This window comes from Gossypium arboreum, chromosome 5 (assembly GCF_025698485.1).
Source record: "Gossypium arboreum isolate Shixiya-1 chromosome 5, ASM2569848v2, whole genome shotgun sequence".
NCBI lineage: Eukaryota > Viridiplantae > Streptophyta > Magnoliopsida > Malvales > Malvaceae > Gossypium > Gossypium arboreum.
Genome location: NC_069074.1, coordinates 18,213,942 through 18,231,853, shown reverse-complemented (window position 1 = coordinate 18,231,853; position 17,912 = coordinate 18,213,942). Strand labels below are relative to the sequence as shown.

The 17,912-nt window shown below is 36.9% G+C and overlaps 5 protein-coding genes and 1 long non-coding RNA gene across 9 annotated transcripts; 3 read left to right on the top strand and 3 right to left on the bottom strand.

Annotated features, from left to right (window-relative positions):
• The first annotated feature begins 866 nt into the window (after positions 1 to 866).
• On the top strand, positions 867 to 4,186 carry LOC108451979 (abscisic acid 8'-hydroxylase CYP707A1-like). 2 transcript variants are annotated; one of them, XR_008283175.1, is made up of 9 exons: positions 867 to 1,205; positions 1,327 to 1,648; positions 1,851 to 2,000; positions 2,090 to 2,338; positions 2,536 to 2,625; positions 2,750 to 2,828; positions 3,026 to 3,136; positions 3,288 to 3,406; positions 3,783 to 4,186. XR_008283175.1 is itself a non-coding variant. In XM_017749703.2 (9 exons), the coding sequence occupies exons 1-9, from the start codon at positions 1,006 to 1,008 to the stop codon at positions 3,880 to 3,882; spliced, it is 1,416 nt and encodes a 471-aa protein (XP_017605192.1). In that variant the 5' UTR covers positions 867 to 1,005; the 3' UTR covers positions 3,883 to 4,186. The 2 variants fall into 2 exon arrangements, 1 of the variants encoding a protein (XP_017605192.1); XM_017749703.2 differs by having other exon boundaries at positions 3,026 to 3,132.
• Positions 4,187 to 5,017: 831 nt separating this feature from the next.
• On the bottom strand, positions 5,018 to 7,418 carry LOC108453415 (thioredoxin-like 4, chloroplastic). 2 transcript variants are annotated; one of them, XM_017751501.2, is made up of 4 exons: positions 7,164 to 7,418; positions 5,964 to 6,581; positions 5,719 to 5,772; positions 5,018 to 5,338 (listed from the first exon to the last, which is right to left on the bottom strand). In XM_017751501.2, the coding sequence occupies exons 2-4, from the start codon at positions 6,432 to 6,434 to the stop codon at positions 5,219 to 5,221; spliced, it is 645 nt and encodes a 214-aa protein (XP_017606990.1). In that variant the 5' UTR covers positions 6,435 to 6,581; positions 7,164 to 7,418; the 3' UTR covers positions 5,018 to 5,218. The 2 variants fall into 2 exon arrangements, with proteins under 2 accessions (XP_017606990.1, XP_017606991.1); XM_017751502.2 differs by having other exon boundaries at positions 5,964 to 6,387; positions 7,164 to 7,413.
• Positions 7,419 to 7,576: 158 nt separating this feature from the next.
• LOC108453416 (sterol carrier protein 2) lies at positions 7,577 to 9,400 on the top strand. Its single transcript, XM_017751503.2, has 4 exons — positions 7,577 to 7,910; positions 8,004 to 8,064; positions 8,822 to 8,924; positions 9,046 to 9,400. The coding sequence occupies exons 1-4, from the start codon at positions 7,785 to 7,787 to the stop codon at positions 9,125 to 9,127; spliced, it is 372 nt and encodes a 123-aa protein (XP_017606992.1). The 5' UTR covers positions 7,577 to 7,784; the 3' UTR covers positions 9,128 to 9,400.
• Positions 9,401 to 10,040: 640 nt separating this feature from the next.
• On the bottom strand, positions 10,041 to 11,649 carry LOC128293112 (uncharacterized). Its single transcript, XR_008283176.1, has 2 exons — positions 11,295 to 11,649; positions 10,041 to 11,018 (listed from the first exon to the last, which is right to left on the bottom strand). It is a non-coding gene; the product is annotated as an uncharacterized LOC128293112 (long non-coding RNA).
• LOC108453414 (alpha-amylase-like) lies at positions 10,209 to 12,880 on the top strand. Of its 2 annotated transcripts, XM_017751500.2 has the most exons (4): positions 10,209 to 10,765; positions 10,843 to 10,975; positions 11,602 to 12,392; positions 12,485 to 12,880. In XM_017751500.2, exons 1-4 carry the CDS (start codon positions 10,682 to 10,684, stop codon positions 12,734 to 12,736), a joined length of 1,260 nt encoding a protein of 419 aa, XP_017606989.1. In that variant the 5' UTR covers positions 10,209 to 10,681; the 3' UTR covers positions 12,737 to 12,880. The 2 variants fall into 2 exon arrangements, with proteins under 2 accessions (XP_017606989.1, XP_052884481.1); XM_053028521.1 differs by lacking the exons at positions 10,209 to 10,765; positions 10,843 to 10,975 and adding an exon at positions 11,231 to 11,341.
• A 1,101-nt stretch (positions 12,881 to 13,981) lies between these two features.
• Positions 13,982 to 17,315, bottom strand: LOC108450951 (protein WEAK CHLOROPLAST MOVEMENT UNDER BLUE LIGHT 1-like). The gene is made up of 2 exons (XM_017748712.2): positions 16,294 to 17,315; positions 13,982 to 16,106 (listed from the first exon to the last, which is right to left on the bottom strand). The coding sequence occupies exons 1-2, from the start codon at positions 17,053 to 17,055 to the stop codon at positions 14,391 to 14,393; spliced, it is 2,478 nt and encodes an 825-aa protein (XP_017604201.1). The 5' UTR covers positions 17,056 to 17,315; the 3' UTR covers positions 13,982 to 14,390.
• Between the last annotated feature and the right edge of the window lie 597 nt (positions 17,316 to 17,912).

The window sequence follows — 17,912 nt, the reverse complement described above, 5'->3', positions numbered from 1 at the left end:
CGTTAATCTCACACGGAAATAAGTCAAAAAATAATTTTGATTAGTTGGGTGACCAAATTAAATAAAATAATAAATGGATGACCAAAAAAGAAAAGATGCAATAGTTGGATGACCTCTTGTGTAGTTTGCCTAATTATTTAAATTCAAAACTTAAAATTAAATTAATAGTTAATTAGGTATATATTTTAATTAATATGCCATTATTTATATTTAAAAGAATTATAATCTTCTATGATTTTTTTTTAGAAAAATGTTATATCACTGAAATTAAATTTAAAATCTTAAATTGAAACAGATTAAAAAAAAAACGTTTGAAGTTTTTTAGAACAAAACTTTTAAAGATTATTTTTTAGATTTTATTATTCATTTTAAAAGATTATAATTTTAAACAATTGTTTTATTAATTTAAAAATAAAAATAGAAATTATATATAAAAAATTATGTTGCCACACGTGAACAGGATAGGTATGACATACGGAAAAAAAAATTAGGCTGCTAACATCATATGGAAACTTAAAACCTGGTAATATAATATAAAAATATGTTATTTATAATTCTAACCATTTAAAAAATAATAGTGAATAAATGGATATTTAAATATTAACATGTATGATTCGTTGCCTTATCTTAGTGAACACTTCCTTAATACCAACAAAAATAAATGGTAATAAAGATAAGGATAGGTTTGAATTTGGTACATGAGCTTATACCTGGTGAAAATTGTCTGTAAAATAACGTCCAATGGTTTTTGGTGGATTTCTATGAATATCTTTTATCTTACCATATATGTGACAAAACATTGAATGACATACATACATACATACATACGTCCTTCTTGTCTGCATCTTTCTTTCAATTTTTTCTATATAAGCGAATGCCTTCTCCTTCCACGAGTGACCATATAGCCAAACCTAGAAAATCTTGCATTTTATCGTAGAACGAGTAAGGGTTAACCTAATTAAGCTAACAGCTCTCCAAAGGGGGATCATTGTGGTCGACACAAAAATGGCTGGAATTCTTGTATATGCCACCATCTTACTTATGACTCTAGTCTGGTGTAGATTGTTAAGAAGACAAAAGAAAGGATCCCAAGGGAAAAGTGAGACCCAGCTTCCTCCTGGATCAATGGGGTGGCCTTATATAGGAGAAACTCTCCAACTCTATTCTCGAGACCCAAATGTATTTTTCGCTTCCAAACAGAAAAGGTTTTCGAAACCCTCCTCGCTTTGCCCTTCTGCTGCCTTTGATTCTCTTTGGCTTCTTTTTTCTCTTTTACTTTTTTTTTGGGGTGCTTTTTTCACTGAACTTCAGTACATGGTGGTTCAGGTATGGAGAGATTTTCAAAACGCACATATTAGGCTGCCCTTCTGTTATGTTGGCTAGTCCCGAGGCATCTCGCTTCGTGTTAGTAACTCAAGCTCACCTGTTTAAGCCCACGTACCCCCACAGCAAGGAGCGTCTCGTTGGTCCAGCGGCGCTGTTTTTTCACCAAGGAGACTACCACACTCGTCTCAGAAAGCTGGTTCAAGCCTCATTGTCTATTGAGGCTATTCGGAACTTGGTGCCCGATATCGATGCCCTAGCAGCCTCTACCGTAGATTCTTGGCATGGGGGGCATGTCGTTAACACCTTTCATGAAATGAAAAAGGTTATTGTTCGGTTCAATGTCGTCGTCAAACAAATGATTGGGTCAAATAGTTTTTTTTTTTTTTTTTTATAATTCTTTTCCCACTTTAACAAGTACTGAGACAAAACAGTTTTTCCTATTAAAATATATTAGTTTTGAAAAGTTTTGTTTCATACTGTCTTTGGATCTCTCTGCTTAACAATTTGTCTCCAAATGATTGCAGTTCTCTTTCGAAGTTGGCATACTAATGATCTTTGGCCGCCTCGAGGCTCGATATAGAGAGGAGCTTAAGAAGAACTACTTCATAGTTGACAAAGGCTACAACTCCTTCCCTACAAACATCCCTGGAACTCCTTACAGAAAGGCATTGCAGGTAATAAGCAAATCCAATTCCTGTTAGTTCACTCCTAAAATTAATCGTCTTCTTCCCTTTTTCCGGTGACTAAAACGGATTCCCTTCAGGCAAGGAAGAGGTTAAGTAAGATATTGAGTGATATCATAAGTGAAAGGAAGGAGAAGAAGTTGCTGGAAAAGGATCTTTTGGGTTGCCTATTGAATTCCAAGGATGAAAAAGGCCAAGTCCTAACCGACGATAAAATCGCCGATAACATCATTGGAACTCTTTTCGCTGCTCAGGACACGACGGCCAGTGTCATGACATGGATCGTCAAGTACCTTCATGACAACCCGAAACTTCTAGAGGCAGTTAAGGTAGGGCCTGGGACAAGCCAAATTAACCATTTTTTCCCTTTTTTTTTGCCGGGGTCTAGAACAGTCTATCTTTCTGTATGATCACTATGCCCTCATTTATTGATTGTCTTTGTTGTTGAAATTTTTATGTTCAGGCAAGATCAGTACTACTACAGCATAAACTTAATAAAATTAATATGGTGAGCCTGTTTTTGTAGGCTGAACAAAAGGCAATTAAAATATTTACTGAAGAAAGCAATCAGCCGCTGAGTTGGTCACATACTCGGAATATGCCAATTACTTACAAGGTGACTGAGAACCGTCAATTACAATGACTTGCATAGTGAAATTTGTTCCTTCCTTGATTCCCTAACTTGGATTTGGCTATCCACTAAATCTGGCTAACAGTGGAAAGCATTTTGACTTGGTCAGGTTATATTAGAGACTTTAAGAATGGCAAGCATCATATCCTTCACTTTTAGAGAAGCAGTTGCTGATGTGGAATACAAAGGTGAGGATCAATCGATTTATGTAATACATGAACCCCGCAAGTTAGATTTATTTGGGTGTAGACTACATTGTCATAAAAGTGCAACTTTGCCTAAATATGGAACAAACATCCATGTAAAAACTATAGACATAAATGATGATCCCTTTAGGTTTTGTTGCTGAAGTACTTAGCCTTGTCGACTCTAAATTTGCCAACAGGTTACCTCATTCCGAAAGGTTGGAAAGTAATGCCTCTGTTCAGAAACATTCATCACAATCCCCATTTTTTTACTGATCCGCAGAAATTCGATCCTTCAAGGTTTGAGGTATGTAAGTGTTTTCGATGTATACAATGTGTTTGGATATTTTCATTTATGGTCTTGGCATAAACGTTTATGCTTTATGATTAAAGGCGTTTCTCTGGTTGTAGTACATAAGATGAGTTTATCTCACTGGGTTCCTTTTTTTTTTTTTTGGGTAGGTTGCCCCAAAACCCAATACTTTCATGCCATTTGGCAGTGGAGTGCACGCCTGTCCTGGAAATGAGCTTGCAAAATTGGAGATGCTTATAGTGACCCACCACTTGGTTTCCAAGTTCAGGTATGTTGTTTGGAAATTAAAGTGCAAATAATATGCAATGCTCCTATCATACAAACACACCACACTGCTTTTAACAGTAACTTGAGTGTTGGACCATATTCTCCTAACGGTCCCCTTCACTGAGATTTTCTTATTGTCACTGCAAAAAAACATTCCTAATCAAGTTTTAAGGGAATGTTCTACTATATGATGTTTTGAGACAATCCTTCAATGATATTCCTGTTCATGCGAGTGGCTATTTGAAGTAAGGTGACTAAATTCATTAAAATGATGGAAAGAGACACCAAGAAATCGAATTATAGACCCTCGGTGTTGGAAGGGGACTTGTTTCTTTGCAAATAACTGCTGACAGTAACATTTTTGTTGGGTTTTGCAGGTGGGAAGTGGTAGGATCCGAAAGTGGAATTCAGTATGGCCCATTTCCAGTCCCTCAGCAAGGACTCCCCACCAGATTTTGGAAAGAATCTACAACTTAGAAAGGCAAGCACGGATGGTGGGTGGATTACAATAAGAGCAGTAATGCAATGCTCCGCTCCCATTTCACTCCCTTTGTCTCTACAGCAAAACTTTCAACTGAGTAGTTTCCATTTTTACCACCTGATTTATAGCAAATCCCCTTCCAAGCTCTCCTGGGGATACCAACTTGTTTCCCATCCATCTCAGTTTTAGTTCATTCTCATTGTCATTAAAAGCCTTTTTTACTCCATCTTTTAGCGGCAAGCAAGTTGTAGCTCCAAATTTGATATTTATGATAATCGAAAGGTTTCAGTTAACAAACAAGTACTATTCCAAATTTTACATTTATATCTGCAAATCGTTTTCACAAAGGAGTAAACATAATGCTTTTGTATTCGTAGCTTGCCGTTTTCCACAAATCATGACCACATTTATGATGTACCCTTGGAGCTCTCTGCCAGGGGCTGCAAAGGATACATGTGTCAAACTACCATTGGATAAGTTACAATGGATGTTGTCTCCAACAGGTGTGCACCCTTTGAAGCACACCCAAGCTTGCTGACCACAGTTTGTGCTGTCTTGCCCTTATGGACCCTACTAACTAGATGTGGATACCAGAGCTTGATAGCCTCGATTCAATTACCATTTTAATCATTACCAGCCAGCACCAGCTTTGGCTGGCCATGATATTTTTATGCATCTTTTACTGATGTGGGGAACGCATTTAGTTTAACCCTGCTGAGTCAATCGAGTTCATAATGGCCTGCTTGCTTGATTTCTTTTCTTCACATACTTCAAATCTGGCATAAGAAGATGAACAAGAGTTATCTTCATCCTTCTGAGTGTTGTATGTATTGATTAAATCCTACTTAACCACTCTTTTCAATTTGTTTCATTCGAAAATCTGTCTCCAAGACATGACATTGAACCTTATCATGCAGTGAGTGGCCAGGCAATATATGATTTGTATATATGGTTTTCCCCTCATTTGAATCGTGTCATATTCCTTATCATCTAATTTCTAGATATGCCATATCTAGAGTTTGACTTGAGAGGTTCACTAATTTTTACAAAAGCCATATCTAAAACTAAAAGGCTTCTTCATCTTCGTCAGATAAATTCCAAGCATATTATAACTCAACACACAGCTGAAAATGAACAAGCAAACAATGCCATTGAAAATAAAGAGCAAAACAATGGGGCAAAAAGAAAAACAGTTTCACTATTTAAGTACACCCTGTAAATAATGATTACAGTAGTAATATGTTATATACCAATTAATCTGGTCCATCCATTCCAAGCATCTTATGACTATTTTATTGCAAAAGCAAAGTTTGAAAATAAGGGAACCTTTGCTTAAGCATCTTGAGTAGTAGATGTATATTTCATAATGGCTTCAACAATTCTCTCCTTGTCTCTGGTTGGAAATGCTTCCAAGAGAACTCCATTCTTATAGAAGTGAAAAAGAGGCACTGCCTGCAATAATTCAGATTCATCTTAATATACAGTGACACGCGACAATCATCTTTGCATATTAGGATACATCTAAAACTTCCATCCTGATTTTTGTAATAGATGTAAAATTTTACCTTTCATACTGATTTCTTTATTAGCAGTTTGATTTAAAAAAAAACGTTCACAAGTAGCCAAAATTCTTTTATCCACAAATTAAGATTTGTAGTCTGTTTCAGCTATGATAGAATCATCCAACAGAAAAGACAGCAAGCAAATTTTGGTTACGCTCAAGTTCCCATATTCATCATAAATGAATCATCCTAAATGGCTAATAATTGTAACAGATTTGCAAATTAGTCAGTATTTGGAGGAATGGGATTAAATGTTCAAATAGAGATTACCCTGATTCTAAGTCTTTCAGCAACTTCAGACTGTTCATCATACTCATCGATTACCTGCGGAAGAAAACATATAATAAGAGCTCATGTTTTTGTGGCTCAAAATCCCCTCCTATCAACCATGAAAATTCTATCTTAAGCTCTTCTATTCTTTAACAGAAGCCATAGATTAGAATATAGGATAGATGCATGAATTATAAGCAATCAACAAAAAATTTCAAAGTTCGGGTCGTGAAAAAGACACTCACATTATGTTTCAAGAAAATTACTCCAGCATCTTCATCGCCAGCACCCTTGCATAACTTTGAGAACCCTTGCTCGATGTACTTACAGCTTCCACAAGAAGTCCGATAAAAATCTACTACAACTAAAGAATTAGTTTCTTTGGCCTTTTCAAGAATTTTTAAGAATTCTTCATCAGTCTTAAATTCTCTAACACAGTCCACAGGGCACAGATCGTCGTCTTCGTCAGATAATTCCCCTTGATTTTCATCAGCCACACCTTTGATGCACCCGTGTTGTAATGCGTGGCTAATTTCCAAAGCATCCAAGTGGGAACTTATAGTTATAGATGGTATTTTGGCCATCAAAAGACTAACATGACTTTGATTATGATGTAAGTTGGGGAAGGTACAGGTAATTCTATGATTGAATTGTCCATAAAGATTTTTTCTGAAAATGAAAGAGGTATTACTGTACAGAATATTCTGCTGTTGCATCACTGCCTACAGCAATCCCTCCACCACAGAAATATAAATGAAACCACCCAAAATTTATGAATTTAGAGTATGAACTTCAGATCATCTTTCAAGCATATATCACTTGTTCCTTGAATGCTATCAATCAGACTGCCATCAGTAAGTTCACTATATACATATATACCAACACAAACACACAAACCATCAGAATTTTCTCCAAGATTAAAAGCTGTGCTCTATTTCTAACATAAATAACCCGCCATGGATTCATGATAAGTCTAAAACTCAATGACAAACAAAAATAGAAGGTATGATATAGGATTTCATATTCCCAAGTAATCAGAAGTGGAATAAATGACAGTGTTTTCATATCTTTATCCAAACTCTACAATCTTGAACTAAATAAAGCAATATCCACGTTCCATTTACACCCCAATTTTCTGATCTTCCATTTTGTTTTTACTTTACTTCACACTAGGCCATTTTCTCTATGAAACCCACTGTTATTATTGAAGTTATGTTTTCTTTCTGCTAAGCAAAAGCATCATAAAACTAATCGATCCACTGATAAGATCAGTTTATAGCTCATAAATACTCGTCGGTCCTCACATATTTGCGATAAACATAAACTACAGGGAACCAAGTTTCGACAAGAACAGCAAGCTAAAAGTTAAGAAACTGAGTATTAAAACTAAGAGTTTTCTGCATAGGAGAGAAATTGAAGAACTTAATGAAAAGCTAGCAGCTTACCTGCGGGCAGTCGAGAGTTGAGCTTATGCCGATAACTGAAGAAGCTTCGAATGAGAAGCGGACACGCCACTACCATATCCGCTTTTCAAGTTTTATACTTTATCCATATATCCGTTTATTCGCCTCTTCCTTAATTATTTGTCTAAGTGGAACGTCTTTTGTCCCAAATGTTATTATACTAACAAAACCAAAATCAAATTTGCATGTAAAGGTGAATCATCTACTACTAATTAAATTGAAACCGTCTTTTCGTCCTTCCTACTTAAATTAATGTTTGAATGACATGGTTATTCTTGGAATTAGTTAGTTTTACTTAAGTCTTTTAATGAGAAAATAAATTTTGGGTTAGCCCATTGATCATAAAATATCAAAACCCAAATCCCAAAGGCCCAAAGGACATCATCTTCAAGAGAAAAAATGCAAGCAACTATTAACAAATCCCATACTAGAACTTTCATCCAATAAAAAAGTTTTTATTGGAAAGCGTGTCAGGTTTGATTATATCGCCTGGGAAACAGCGTCGTATGGGCGAAGAAAACAAATTTCAATCGTAAGCCCAAGCTAATTTCCAGTCTCTTCTTCTTCTTCTTCTTCTTCGGTTTCTGTAATTTTGGTTTAATAATGGCGAATACCGAGTTGAAATCCGATAATTTGTTTAAGATGATGAAGGCTCACTTGGCTAGTGATGCTGGTAAAGAGCTCACCAAGAAGATCGGCCTCGTTTACCAAATCAATATTGCCCCCAAGGTCCATCCTTTATTCAAATTTTAACCTTTTTCCAAAATTTCAATTTTATTTAAAAGCTTGCTTTAATTTCTGGGTTTTATTTATGACGTGTAGAAAATTGGATTTGATGAGGTTTCTTACATTGTTGACCTCAAGAAAGGAGAGGTTACTAAAGGTTAGCCCCTTTAATTATTTAAGAGATATTCCATTTTTGTTAATTCAATCTTTTCTTTGTCTTGGTTGGGTTTGTTTATATGATCTGCCTCTTGATTAGATCGTAGCTTGTAAATTGCAAAGATGGAATAGAGTTTGAAGTTTGTATCTGTTGCATTGTATAATCTGCTGAAGTTTTTGCTACAAAAGTTAATCTTTCTATTGGAAATTAAATGGCGTGCTTGCTTGGTTGCAAGTATCTGGCCTCTAGACCGCTGCTCCTTTGCTGCTAACTATAATATACATTTTGTAGCCAGGATTTTTATCTTTTTGTCATTTTTATATTTTTTTCAATCATGTTTATTTGGTTATTAACCTCTTTGTCTCTGCGATAATGGTAGCACGGCTGACCCCGTTTCACTAATTCAATAGCTTCCCCATCTTTTTGCCATGGTAATAAAAATTTATTAATTTTATGTCAGCTTGGACTGCTACCCCTTATTAGTTGTTCAATGGCTAAGTCCCCTTATTTTTTCTCCCAACTAGCACTTGAAGATATGGTGCTTTTATGTTAAAGATTAAATTTTCTGTATCTTTGCCATATGAAATTGGTAATCTTGACTTTTTCTGTTTGTAACTGTTTAGTGTTTATTTCGGTTACTTTCTCCTGGAGATTCAAGTATGATTTTGTCAATTCATAGACATATACGATCAAGTCCCCCTAATTGTTTTGTCTTTCAATATAAAGATGTTCATTATCTTATCACTCTGAAATGCAGGTAAATATGAAGGGGGAAAGCCTGATGCTATATTTTCGTTCAAGGATGATGATTTTATGAAGGTTGCCACTGGAAAGATGAATCCACAGATTGCTTTTATGAGGTACAATTCTACAATTTCCATTTATTTTCCCTGTAATGTTAGTGATTTCTTTTGTCCCGGGGGATGGGAGTTTGCAATGTCGAGGATTTCCCTTGTTAATACAGTGATATTGATGATGCAGGGGTGCGATGAAGATTAAGGGGAGCTTGAGCGCAGCTCAGAAGTTCACTCCTGACATTTTCCCAAAACCTGCAAAGATGTGAGCAGGGATGCTAATGTATTATGTGTTAGTTCTTTCGTATGTTGCTCCAAGTGGGAAAATGATAAATGGAAGTTGTCCGTGTCTCTGTGATTCTGTCGACCTTTTTCTTTGATAGTACACTTGACTTTTGTCATTGCTTTATATATTAGATTACCAGATCGTAAGGCGACTAATCCATAAGGATTTGTACTATAAGGTTCCCCAATCCATTATATTGAACAACTTCAATATGTTCCTTGGTCTTTTAATAAATACAACTATATGCTTTGTTGGATCCACTTGGCCATTTTAATAAAATGATTGCATAAAGTACTCCAAGTCAAACATTGGATAAGGCTGCTCAATGATAGCAAAGATTAAGGGAATTTTTCGATCGAGACTGAAAGTGTCGGAATAAGATGCCAATGGAAGAGTTTTTTTTCTTTCTTTTGATAAATGCCAATTAAAGAGGATTTGTTTAGCCAAAAATAATAGCCTTTGATTACATTATACTTAGATAAGTCAGAAATTAACAGAAGAAGATTTTATAAGGATTTCCATATAATAAATATTTTTTATCTGCTGATCTAGATAGATGGAAGTTGTTCAGCACTTGTACACAATATATTTGAATATATGGTAGTAATGATTTTTCAAATATATAGAAAAAAAAAACCTTAAAAATTGAATATATCCATATAAAAAAACATATGTCTAGATAGGGGAAAATGCAGCATTGCATGTATTGTTTTTCTCGTGTGAATGAAGGTTGGCCGCAATTACTACTTATATATTATACATTCCTAGCTTTTCGATATTATTATGTCTCTTTCCATTAATCTCAAACCAGAACCCTTTCATAGGCTTCCAGGATCTGCTATTTCCTGTAGGATGGCGACGTTACCGGCCTATACATGCACTATTTTACAAGGGAATTTTGCTTTGACAGAAAAAAAAAAAGAACTTTTTGTTTTTGCAATTTTCACAACTTGCAAGTTACAACGTGATTTGTGTGTAGGCAAGATAAATATTTATTACGTAAAGTAGATGATGACAATTTCGTGTGAGAAAAGAGCTTATCTCCATGTATGAAATGACCCACCAGAAACCCTACTTGCGGGGACCTCATCGAGCATTCCCCTTTGGAGTGTCGTGGGAAACGAAGAATCGAAAAGCGTTTTTGGCTTTAACTGATGAAGTCGCTACTTGCTACCCATGCACCACAATGTGCCTCCACTGCTCGAATGTCCGCAAAATAAAGTGTTTTAGTGTAAACACCTTCCTCCTGATTATTCTCAGCTATGTCCAACATCTTTGGCTGTTTTATCCAGGAACCAAATAAAGAGGATAAGAATATGTATATGGCAATAATTAATACAGATGACTTATTTGCGAATCAAGATTGAAGCAAAGAAACATTTCCTCAGTTTCAGTGTTCACAATGAACCATATGTGCATTGTGTCATCTTGAAACAGGAATTGGTGCCTATATAAAGCCAGAAGCATATCACCATTCACCAAGCTCGTCTCATGAGGCTAAGAGAACGAAACATATATATATATATAAATACAGAGAATGAGTTGTGTAACTTCACTTTGCTTCCTTTCTCTTTTCCTCTATATCTTTCCATCTTTGACGTCTCCAAGCTTGCTATTCCAGGTATAGCTTGCACTTGTTATTTCATCTACCCTCACGACTTATCTGCAATTCTGCGACTAATTGATGATGACGTGTAGGGTTTCAACTGGGAGTCGTGTAATAAGGCTGGAGGATGGTATAGCTCTCTCAAGAACTCCATCCCTGATATCGCTAATGCTGGTGTTACTCATGTCTGGCTTCCTCCACCCTCTCAATCAGTTGGACCCCAAGGTATTTCATGTTTCGAGTGCCTATTATCGATTGTGCTCCTGAGCTGATGCCAATTAAGATTATGTTAATTACCTTTAACACTGAAAGATCTAAGGAAAATTAATGAGTATACACCTTTCAATTAATTCATGCAATCATCCATAAAAAATGACATGTTACAAATTTGGAAATTTAATCTCAACATCTATAACTCCTTTCCTATGCTCGGACTGCGGCCTCTTTGTATTAAAAGAAAAATACCTTTCTATTAGTACTCTTCCCATGAAAGAGATATTACAGTTAGACCAAAATAAACATGAAAGTGAAAGATGAGACGTACCCATGTTTGTTGAGGAGGGATAAAGAGCTCGATGCTACTTAATCAAGGTTTTGGCTTTGAGCTTTATTGATGGAAAAGATAATGTTTGGAGAGCTTTACCTCCTATTTAGAAGCCCGACTTGATTTCATATTTGATCAGACTCAATGTGACTACTAAACAAGAGTGAATTTCAAATTAAAAAAAATGGGACATGCATATACATAATCTCTGTTTACTTTCTGTCCTGTTTCCCCTTCTCTTTTATTGTATTACTTCGAATTGCTGTTAAGGAAGCACGTAACAAATATTTTTCCATGTGTGCTCCAGGATATCTGCCAGGAAGGCTATATGATCTTGATGCATCGAAGTATGGATCTCAGGCTGAATTGAAGTCACTAATAAAAGCTTTCCATCAGAAGGGAATAAAATGTTTAGCTGACATAGTAATAAACCATAGAACAGCAGAGAGGAAAGATGGGAGAGGAATATACTGCATTTTCGAAGGAGGAACTCCAGATGATCGATTAGATTGGGGACCATCTTTCATTTGTGGGAACGATAAGGAGTATTCAGATGGGACAGGCAATCCCGACACTGGACTGGATTATCCACCAGCTCCCGACATTGACCATCTCAACCCAAGGGTTCAAAAAGAGTTGTCTGACTGGATGAATTGGTTAAAGACCGAAATTGGTTTTGATGGATGGAGATTTGATTTCGTGAGAGGGTATGCCCCAAGCATCACCAAAATCTATATGGAACGAACTTCACCAGATTTTGCTGTTGGGGAGAAATGGGAAGATCTTTCCTTGGGGCAGGATAGTCAAGATGCACACCGTGGAGCTCTCAAAGATTGGGTTGAAGCTGCCGGTGGGGTTGTCAAAGCATTCGATTTCACCACGAAAGGGGTTCTGAATGCTGCAGTGCAAGGGGAGTTGTGGCGGTTGAAGGATTCCAATGGGGAACCTCCTGGAATGATTGGACTTTTGCCCCAAAAGGCAGTGACTTTCATCGATAATCATGACACAGGGTCTACTCAAAAGCTTTGGCCTTTCCCATCTGATAAAGTCATCCAGGGCTATGCTTATATTCTCACCCATCCCGGCACTCCATCAATAGTAATTTCTGTCATCCTCTCTTCTTTCTTTCTTCTCGTTTTTCATTATCACCATTCAGCAACCCAGTGAATACTTGAATTTATGATGTGCAGTTCTATGATCACTTTGTTGATTGGGGATTAAAGGATGAGATTACTAAATTGGCAACCATAAGGAGAAAGAATGGGATCAGTGAAACAAGCAAGGTTGATATTCTAGCCTCTGATTCTGATCTGTATGTTGCCGCAATTGATGAGAAAATCATTACCAAGATTGGCCCAAAGATGGACCTGGGCAACCTTGTACCTTCCAACTACCAGCTTGCTACCTCAGGGAAAGACTACGCCGTGTGGGCAAAGAAGTGAGACAGTGGACACAACTCAATGTTCAAAAAGTGTCCCTCGACAATGTTCAAAAGGCTCATACTTGATTAAATTTCTTAATGGCTATGTCTGTATGAATGTTACTGAGAAAATAAATAAATGAATATATGTTTAATAGTACTATAATTTACTTTGTGATGATTGCGTTGTCAAAAATAAGCTGTCAGATCTCTTAAACAATTTTCCAGGGGTAGTATAGCTTCAAGTTATATTTTTTTATGGAGAGAGGTCTTTTCTACAGAAGATTAGTATACATGCATATACGGGTCGGTAAGGAAGGAAAATAACATAGAATAAAAAGTGAAAGAGAAGGGGAAAAATTAAACCGTGAAAACGAAAGGAAAGAAAATAATAAAGAAAGAGACGAAGTGATGGGATTCAATTGCAATTTCAAATGGAGATTTGATTGAAAATAAATAAAAGCATGGTTAAGTCTCAATCGATTCTCACTATCGAATCGATTTCTCCCAAGGCTAAAGAAAGCACTGAGCCTGCTCCGAAAATGCTGTGAGAAAGAGGATCTGTTGGTTTAGGATATAACTTTTGGTTCATGAAGAAGCGACCCCTCCGCATCAAGATAGTCAATCGCTGCTCCTAGAACCGGGGGAAGACTAAATGGGCGAAAAGAAGACATTCCGGGGGCGAGTGAATCAGGCTCCGTGCCAGTCAATCTAGTTGCTGGTTGATCTCCCTCAGGGCGAGTTGCTATCGCTGCTTCCTCTTTCGTTCAAGCGGCATGAAGCTCATCTTCATTGACTGACTCGGAAATGAGCCCGTCACCCGAGAAGACGGACTGACTGGCATCGTACAATATAGAAGGTTTCAAATCATCATTGGAAACCGAGATTTGATGTCAAATTATGTTAAATTTGTGAAGCAGAGTTCAAAATATATTATTTTGGTCGATGTAATTTCCTTTTTCATATTGTTTTGATAAAGCAACAGGCAAGTTTAACAGGGATCTCATGAATGCTACCATAAATCAGGAGGGCTTGAAAAGCTGCTATTGTTATAAGATAGTCCTTAAAATGTCTCCATTGTTGATAGTCGTTTCATGCATGATAACCAGTAAGACTTTGATATGACATAGTGTACTTGAAATTTCAGAAAATTTATATTTTTTCTTTTGCATTGTTCTATTCCAATTGAAACATATCATGCTTTGATGACATTGTTTATGCTTCCAATTATGAATTATTAACACACAAACAATCCCTTACAAAAATATTTTTAAGAAAATACAGAACATAGTATTAGGGCCCCGCTCTAGATTTTATTCAAGATTTTAGCATCGAATTGCAGTTCAAGGGCCCAAATCTACTAGTTTCTTTAAAATTTTGTTTTCGGAAGGACTAGGTTAAAAATTTCTTAAAATAAGCATACTGTGAAGAACAAATCAAATTCTATCCTGGCAACAAACATCGCTTTTACAAGTGTCTCAAAAGCCTACACAGAACCATCTCCCTTACTCACTCCAGAGTCCAAATCCTTCAGCCATACATGATACAGCCCTTCCCAGTATGCAAAAAAAAGGTTGTCAACTTTATCGTACATCAAAAAAATGTTCTCAATGGCTACGATAACCCAGGAAAGAGGAGGTAAAATCACAACAATAGGTACCGTATAACACGACACTTCATTTACGACTTACGTGGGACTTGGATGAACTTGAGTGTGACTTCTTCCACGAAAAAATGGTGAAAATCTTGGGCAATAACGACTTCTTCTTTTTCTTTTCAAGCTTGGGTTTGGGGAGTGATTCGGTTTCTGCGTTGTTCCCCTGCTTATATGTCTTGGAGCTTGCTGAAGTATTGGGTTTAAAGTTTTTGGTTTCTTTCTTTCCTTCAGAACTTGGCCTTGGAGGGTTTTCCCCTTGACTCAATTCAGTAGCCTTTGGTTCACCCCTCCAATTTCTCCATTCTTGCTCAATACCAAACTTCCTTTCCCTGGCCTTCTCAGCCTTCACCATAGCAACTTTTAGTGCTTCCTTTCTTTCAGCCATCTCTCGGTTTACTTCTTCCAACCTTTCCAAGCTTATTGACTCAGATTGCTTAGCTACCTCAACTTGAGATACAACAGCTTCTACCCTCAACTTGGCTTCTTCCTTTGCCTCATTTGCACGTTTACCGAGGTTGTAGTACTCCTCTGTGGAAAGTGTTACACTAGGTGGTGAATCCATAGTATCAATGCTTTTAGTTGATTCGCTCTTTTCAAATGCTTCGATTGCAGCTAAAGCTAAGTTTTCCGAAGCCTTGGCGGCCTCTATCTCTTTTTCAGCTGCAAGTAATCGACTCTCCATAGCACTTGCTCCCGCCTTTACTTGCGCTGCTCCTTCTTCTGCCTTGTGCAGATCTTCACGGGCCATTTCAGCAAGTGACTTAGCCTCATCAGCCACTCGTTTTACTGTTGCCAGCTCAGCCTCCGAAAGAGCAACTGCACTTGAAGCCATGTGTTCTCTCTGCTTAATGTTGGCAAGCTCAGACTTATCCCTGTCAAGCTCTAATTTTAATGAAATGGTAGCCACCTTCAAACAATCCACTTCTGCACTTGCTTTTTCTATATTGACCTTGGCGTCTTCAAGTTCCTTCTGTAATGAAGCAATGAAAGCGTGTACATCAATGTGAGTTGTCGTCTTTGATGTCTGTGACTTATAAGAAGCTAACTCAGCTTTTAAATCAAGGAGCAGGGCTGAAGCAAAGTCTATCTTTGATTTCAGATCCTTTGCTGAATAAATTTGTTGATTGAGTCTCTGAAGCTCCTCCTCAACCTGTTTTAGTTCCTTCTCCCAATGCTTAGTATCTTGGTCTCGGGCCAGGGTTACTCTAATCCTTTTCTGTTCTGCTTCCACATGGGCAGCATGTGCAGACTCTAAGATCTCCCTTGTGGCAATCAACTCAATAGTCAATTCTTCCACCATTTTCTCAACCTCCTTTGAAGCAGAAACAACCTCTTCAGCTTTCTTAACCGCGGTATCTCTTTCATTCATCAAAAAAGCATATTCCTTATTTAATGTTTCTAACTTTTCTTTAACGAATTTCAGTTCCGAAACTGCAGCTGCATGCCTGGATTTAGCAACCTCAAGCTGTGCCCTTGCTGCAACACTAGCCTCATCTCCAATCCCGTGTTCCATCTCATCCACTCTAAACTTGGCTAGTTCATAGTCTTGCTTTGCCTGATTCTCTTCAGTTTGTGCTCTCTCCAAGTGTAGCTTGAGCTTTTCTGTTTGTCTCTTTGTGCTGTCCAGCTCCTTTAATACATTCAATTTTTCCTCTTCAGCATCCTCTGGTCGTTTCTTATATTCAGGCTTCTCTTTCTGCACTCTCACAAACATTTGTTCCACAAGCTTGCTTCTCTATAACACAAAAATAAATTTTAAGTTTCAGTGGAAATGAACAAAGTAGGCAGAGAGAAAAGAAGAATTTATGATGATCAAATAAAAGTGATAAAAAGCTTAACAAAATTAAAGATAAAACGACATTCATTAGACATAACAAAAATATATTGCAGCATTGCAGATTATATTAACATATCTAAAATACCTCCAAAGTTCGATTTCTATGAGCTTTCCAATCAACGATTCCTCCAAACTTGGAAACAGCTTCTTTAACTGATTCAAAAGGTGCTAAAAGATCTCTTTTTAAATCTACTTGCTTTTTCTGTGAAGCGCTAAAAGATTTAGCAGATCTGATCATCTTTCGATGATGCGGAGTGAGATCAGTGATTTGGGATACATGATCCTCATTTTTAGCATCTCCTGTCTTAGAGTCATTGACCTTGGAAGAAGATGAAATGACGCCATCAAGCATAACAGGAGAACCATCAAGAGAGGACCCAGCATCAAAAAGGGGCAAGGTAAGCCCACTCGTTTTCAATTGATGGGCGGAAACAGAAGGCAAAAGCTTGCCATTGTCGTTATTAATAAGCGAATTAACAACAGAATTGGCTTCTTGAGATTGTTGTCCATCAGAAAGCCTAGCTGGTTCTAAATGGTCATTTTTAGAATCTCCAACCATTGGATTGGAACCAGTACTTTGAGAGGGTTCTTCATCAGAATTGTCATGAGTTCCCCCTGTCCTCGAGTCATTCATCAGTCTACCCTGATGATCTGTCTCAATTTCAACTGACGAAGTTGAATCTGCACATTCTGTTCTACTGTCTTCTTGTCCTTTAATTACTGACAAATGACTTTCAGGTTGTTTTGTTTCGTTACTTGCTGGACCTTCACCAGAATTATGGTCCATGTCTACAAGTAATGAAACAGGTTCTGAACGAGGCATCTCTTCTGCTTTTACATTCCCCATCTTTGAAGATTATAAGGTGTCTGAAACCAAGAAAACAGACACCATTCAGGGGACGTGGAAAAGAAACAAAAATTCACAGCTTAATCAAGATCTAATTCCACGAACAAAAGGAGCAGAGCTGAAAATCAGCAATTATATGTTTAACATAAAGAGTAAATTTTAGAAAAATGAATTAGTGTCTACAACTGCATTCATCTAGTGTAGATCCTCAATTTAAGTTAACAAGTTTTGACCAAAGAAATCAGGAGCAAAAGTTAGAAAAAGAACATTAAAAATTAAATGGAATAGAGGTTTTTTATAGGTTCAGCTGGGTCTAAGCCTGGTTTTAAAACAATTTCCAGGATCAAGCCCGGCCCTACTCATCCAAAGAGTATATTTCACTATTTTAAAAAAAATATATTTAAATTTAATTATAATATATTAATATAAAAAATTTGAATAGTAAAACAGGTTAAACCAAAGCCTGACCCAAAATGGGCCGGCCCAACTGAGCCATCCTGCAGTACATGAACACCTCTTCTGGCAAGGTAGAACAATTTGTCATCTCGTACTTGTTTTCCTCCATCCATGTTAGCACATGCACCATATAGATGCCATCTTTTGTTAGGCACAGATGTTTAATTAAAGAATTTCATGCAAAAGCTCCTTTCACTTAAATGTAAAAAGACACGCCAACTTTCATCTCAAGTCTCAAAAACAAAACGCCATTCAACCCCACAACTTTCATCTGTAATCTTGAATTCGATTCCTAAGAGTTGGGGAATAAATGTGTAAAGGAAGTAAAAGAAGCTAAAATGTTAATTAAGAAGCCATAAATTATTTGAAGTCTCGATTGTTTCCGTCAGCCAAAAAGATGG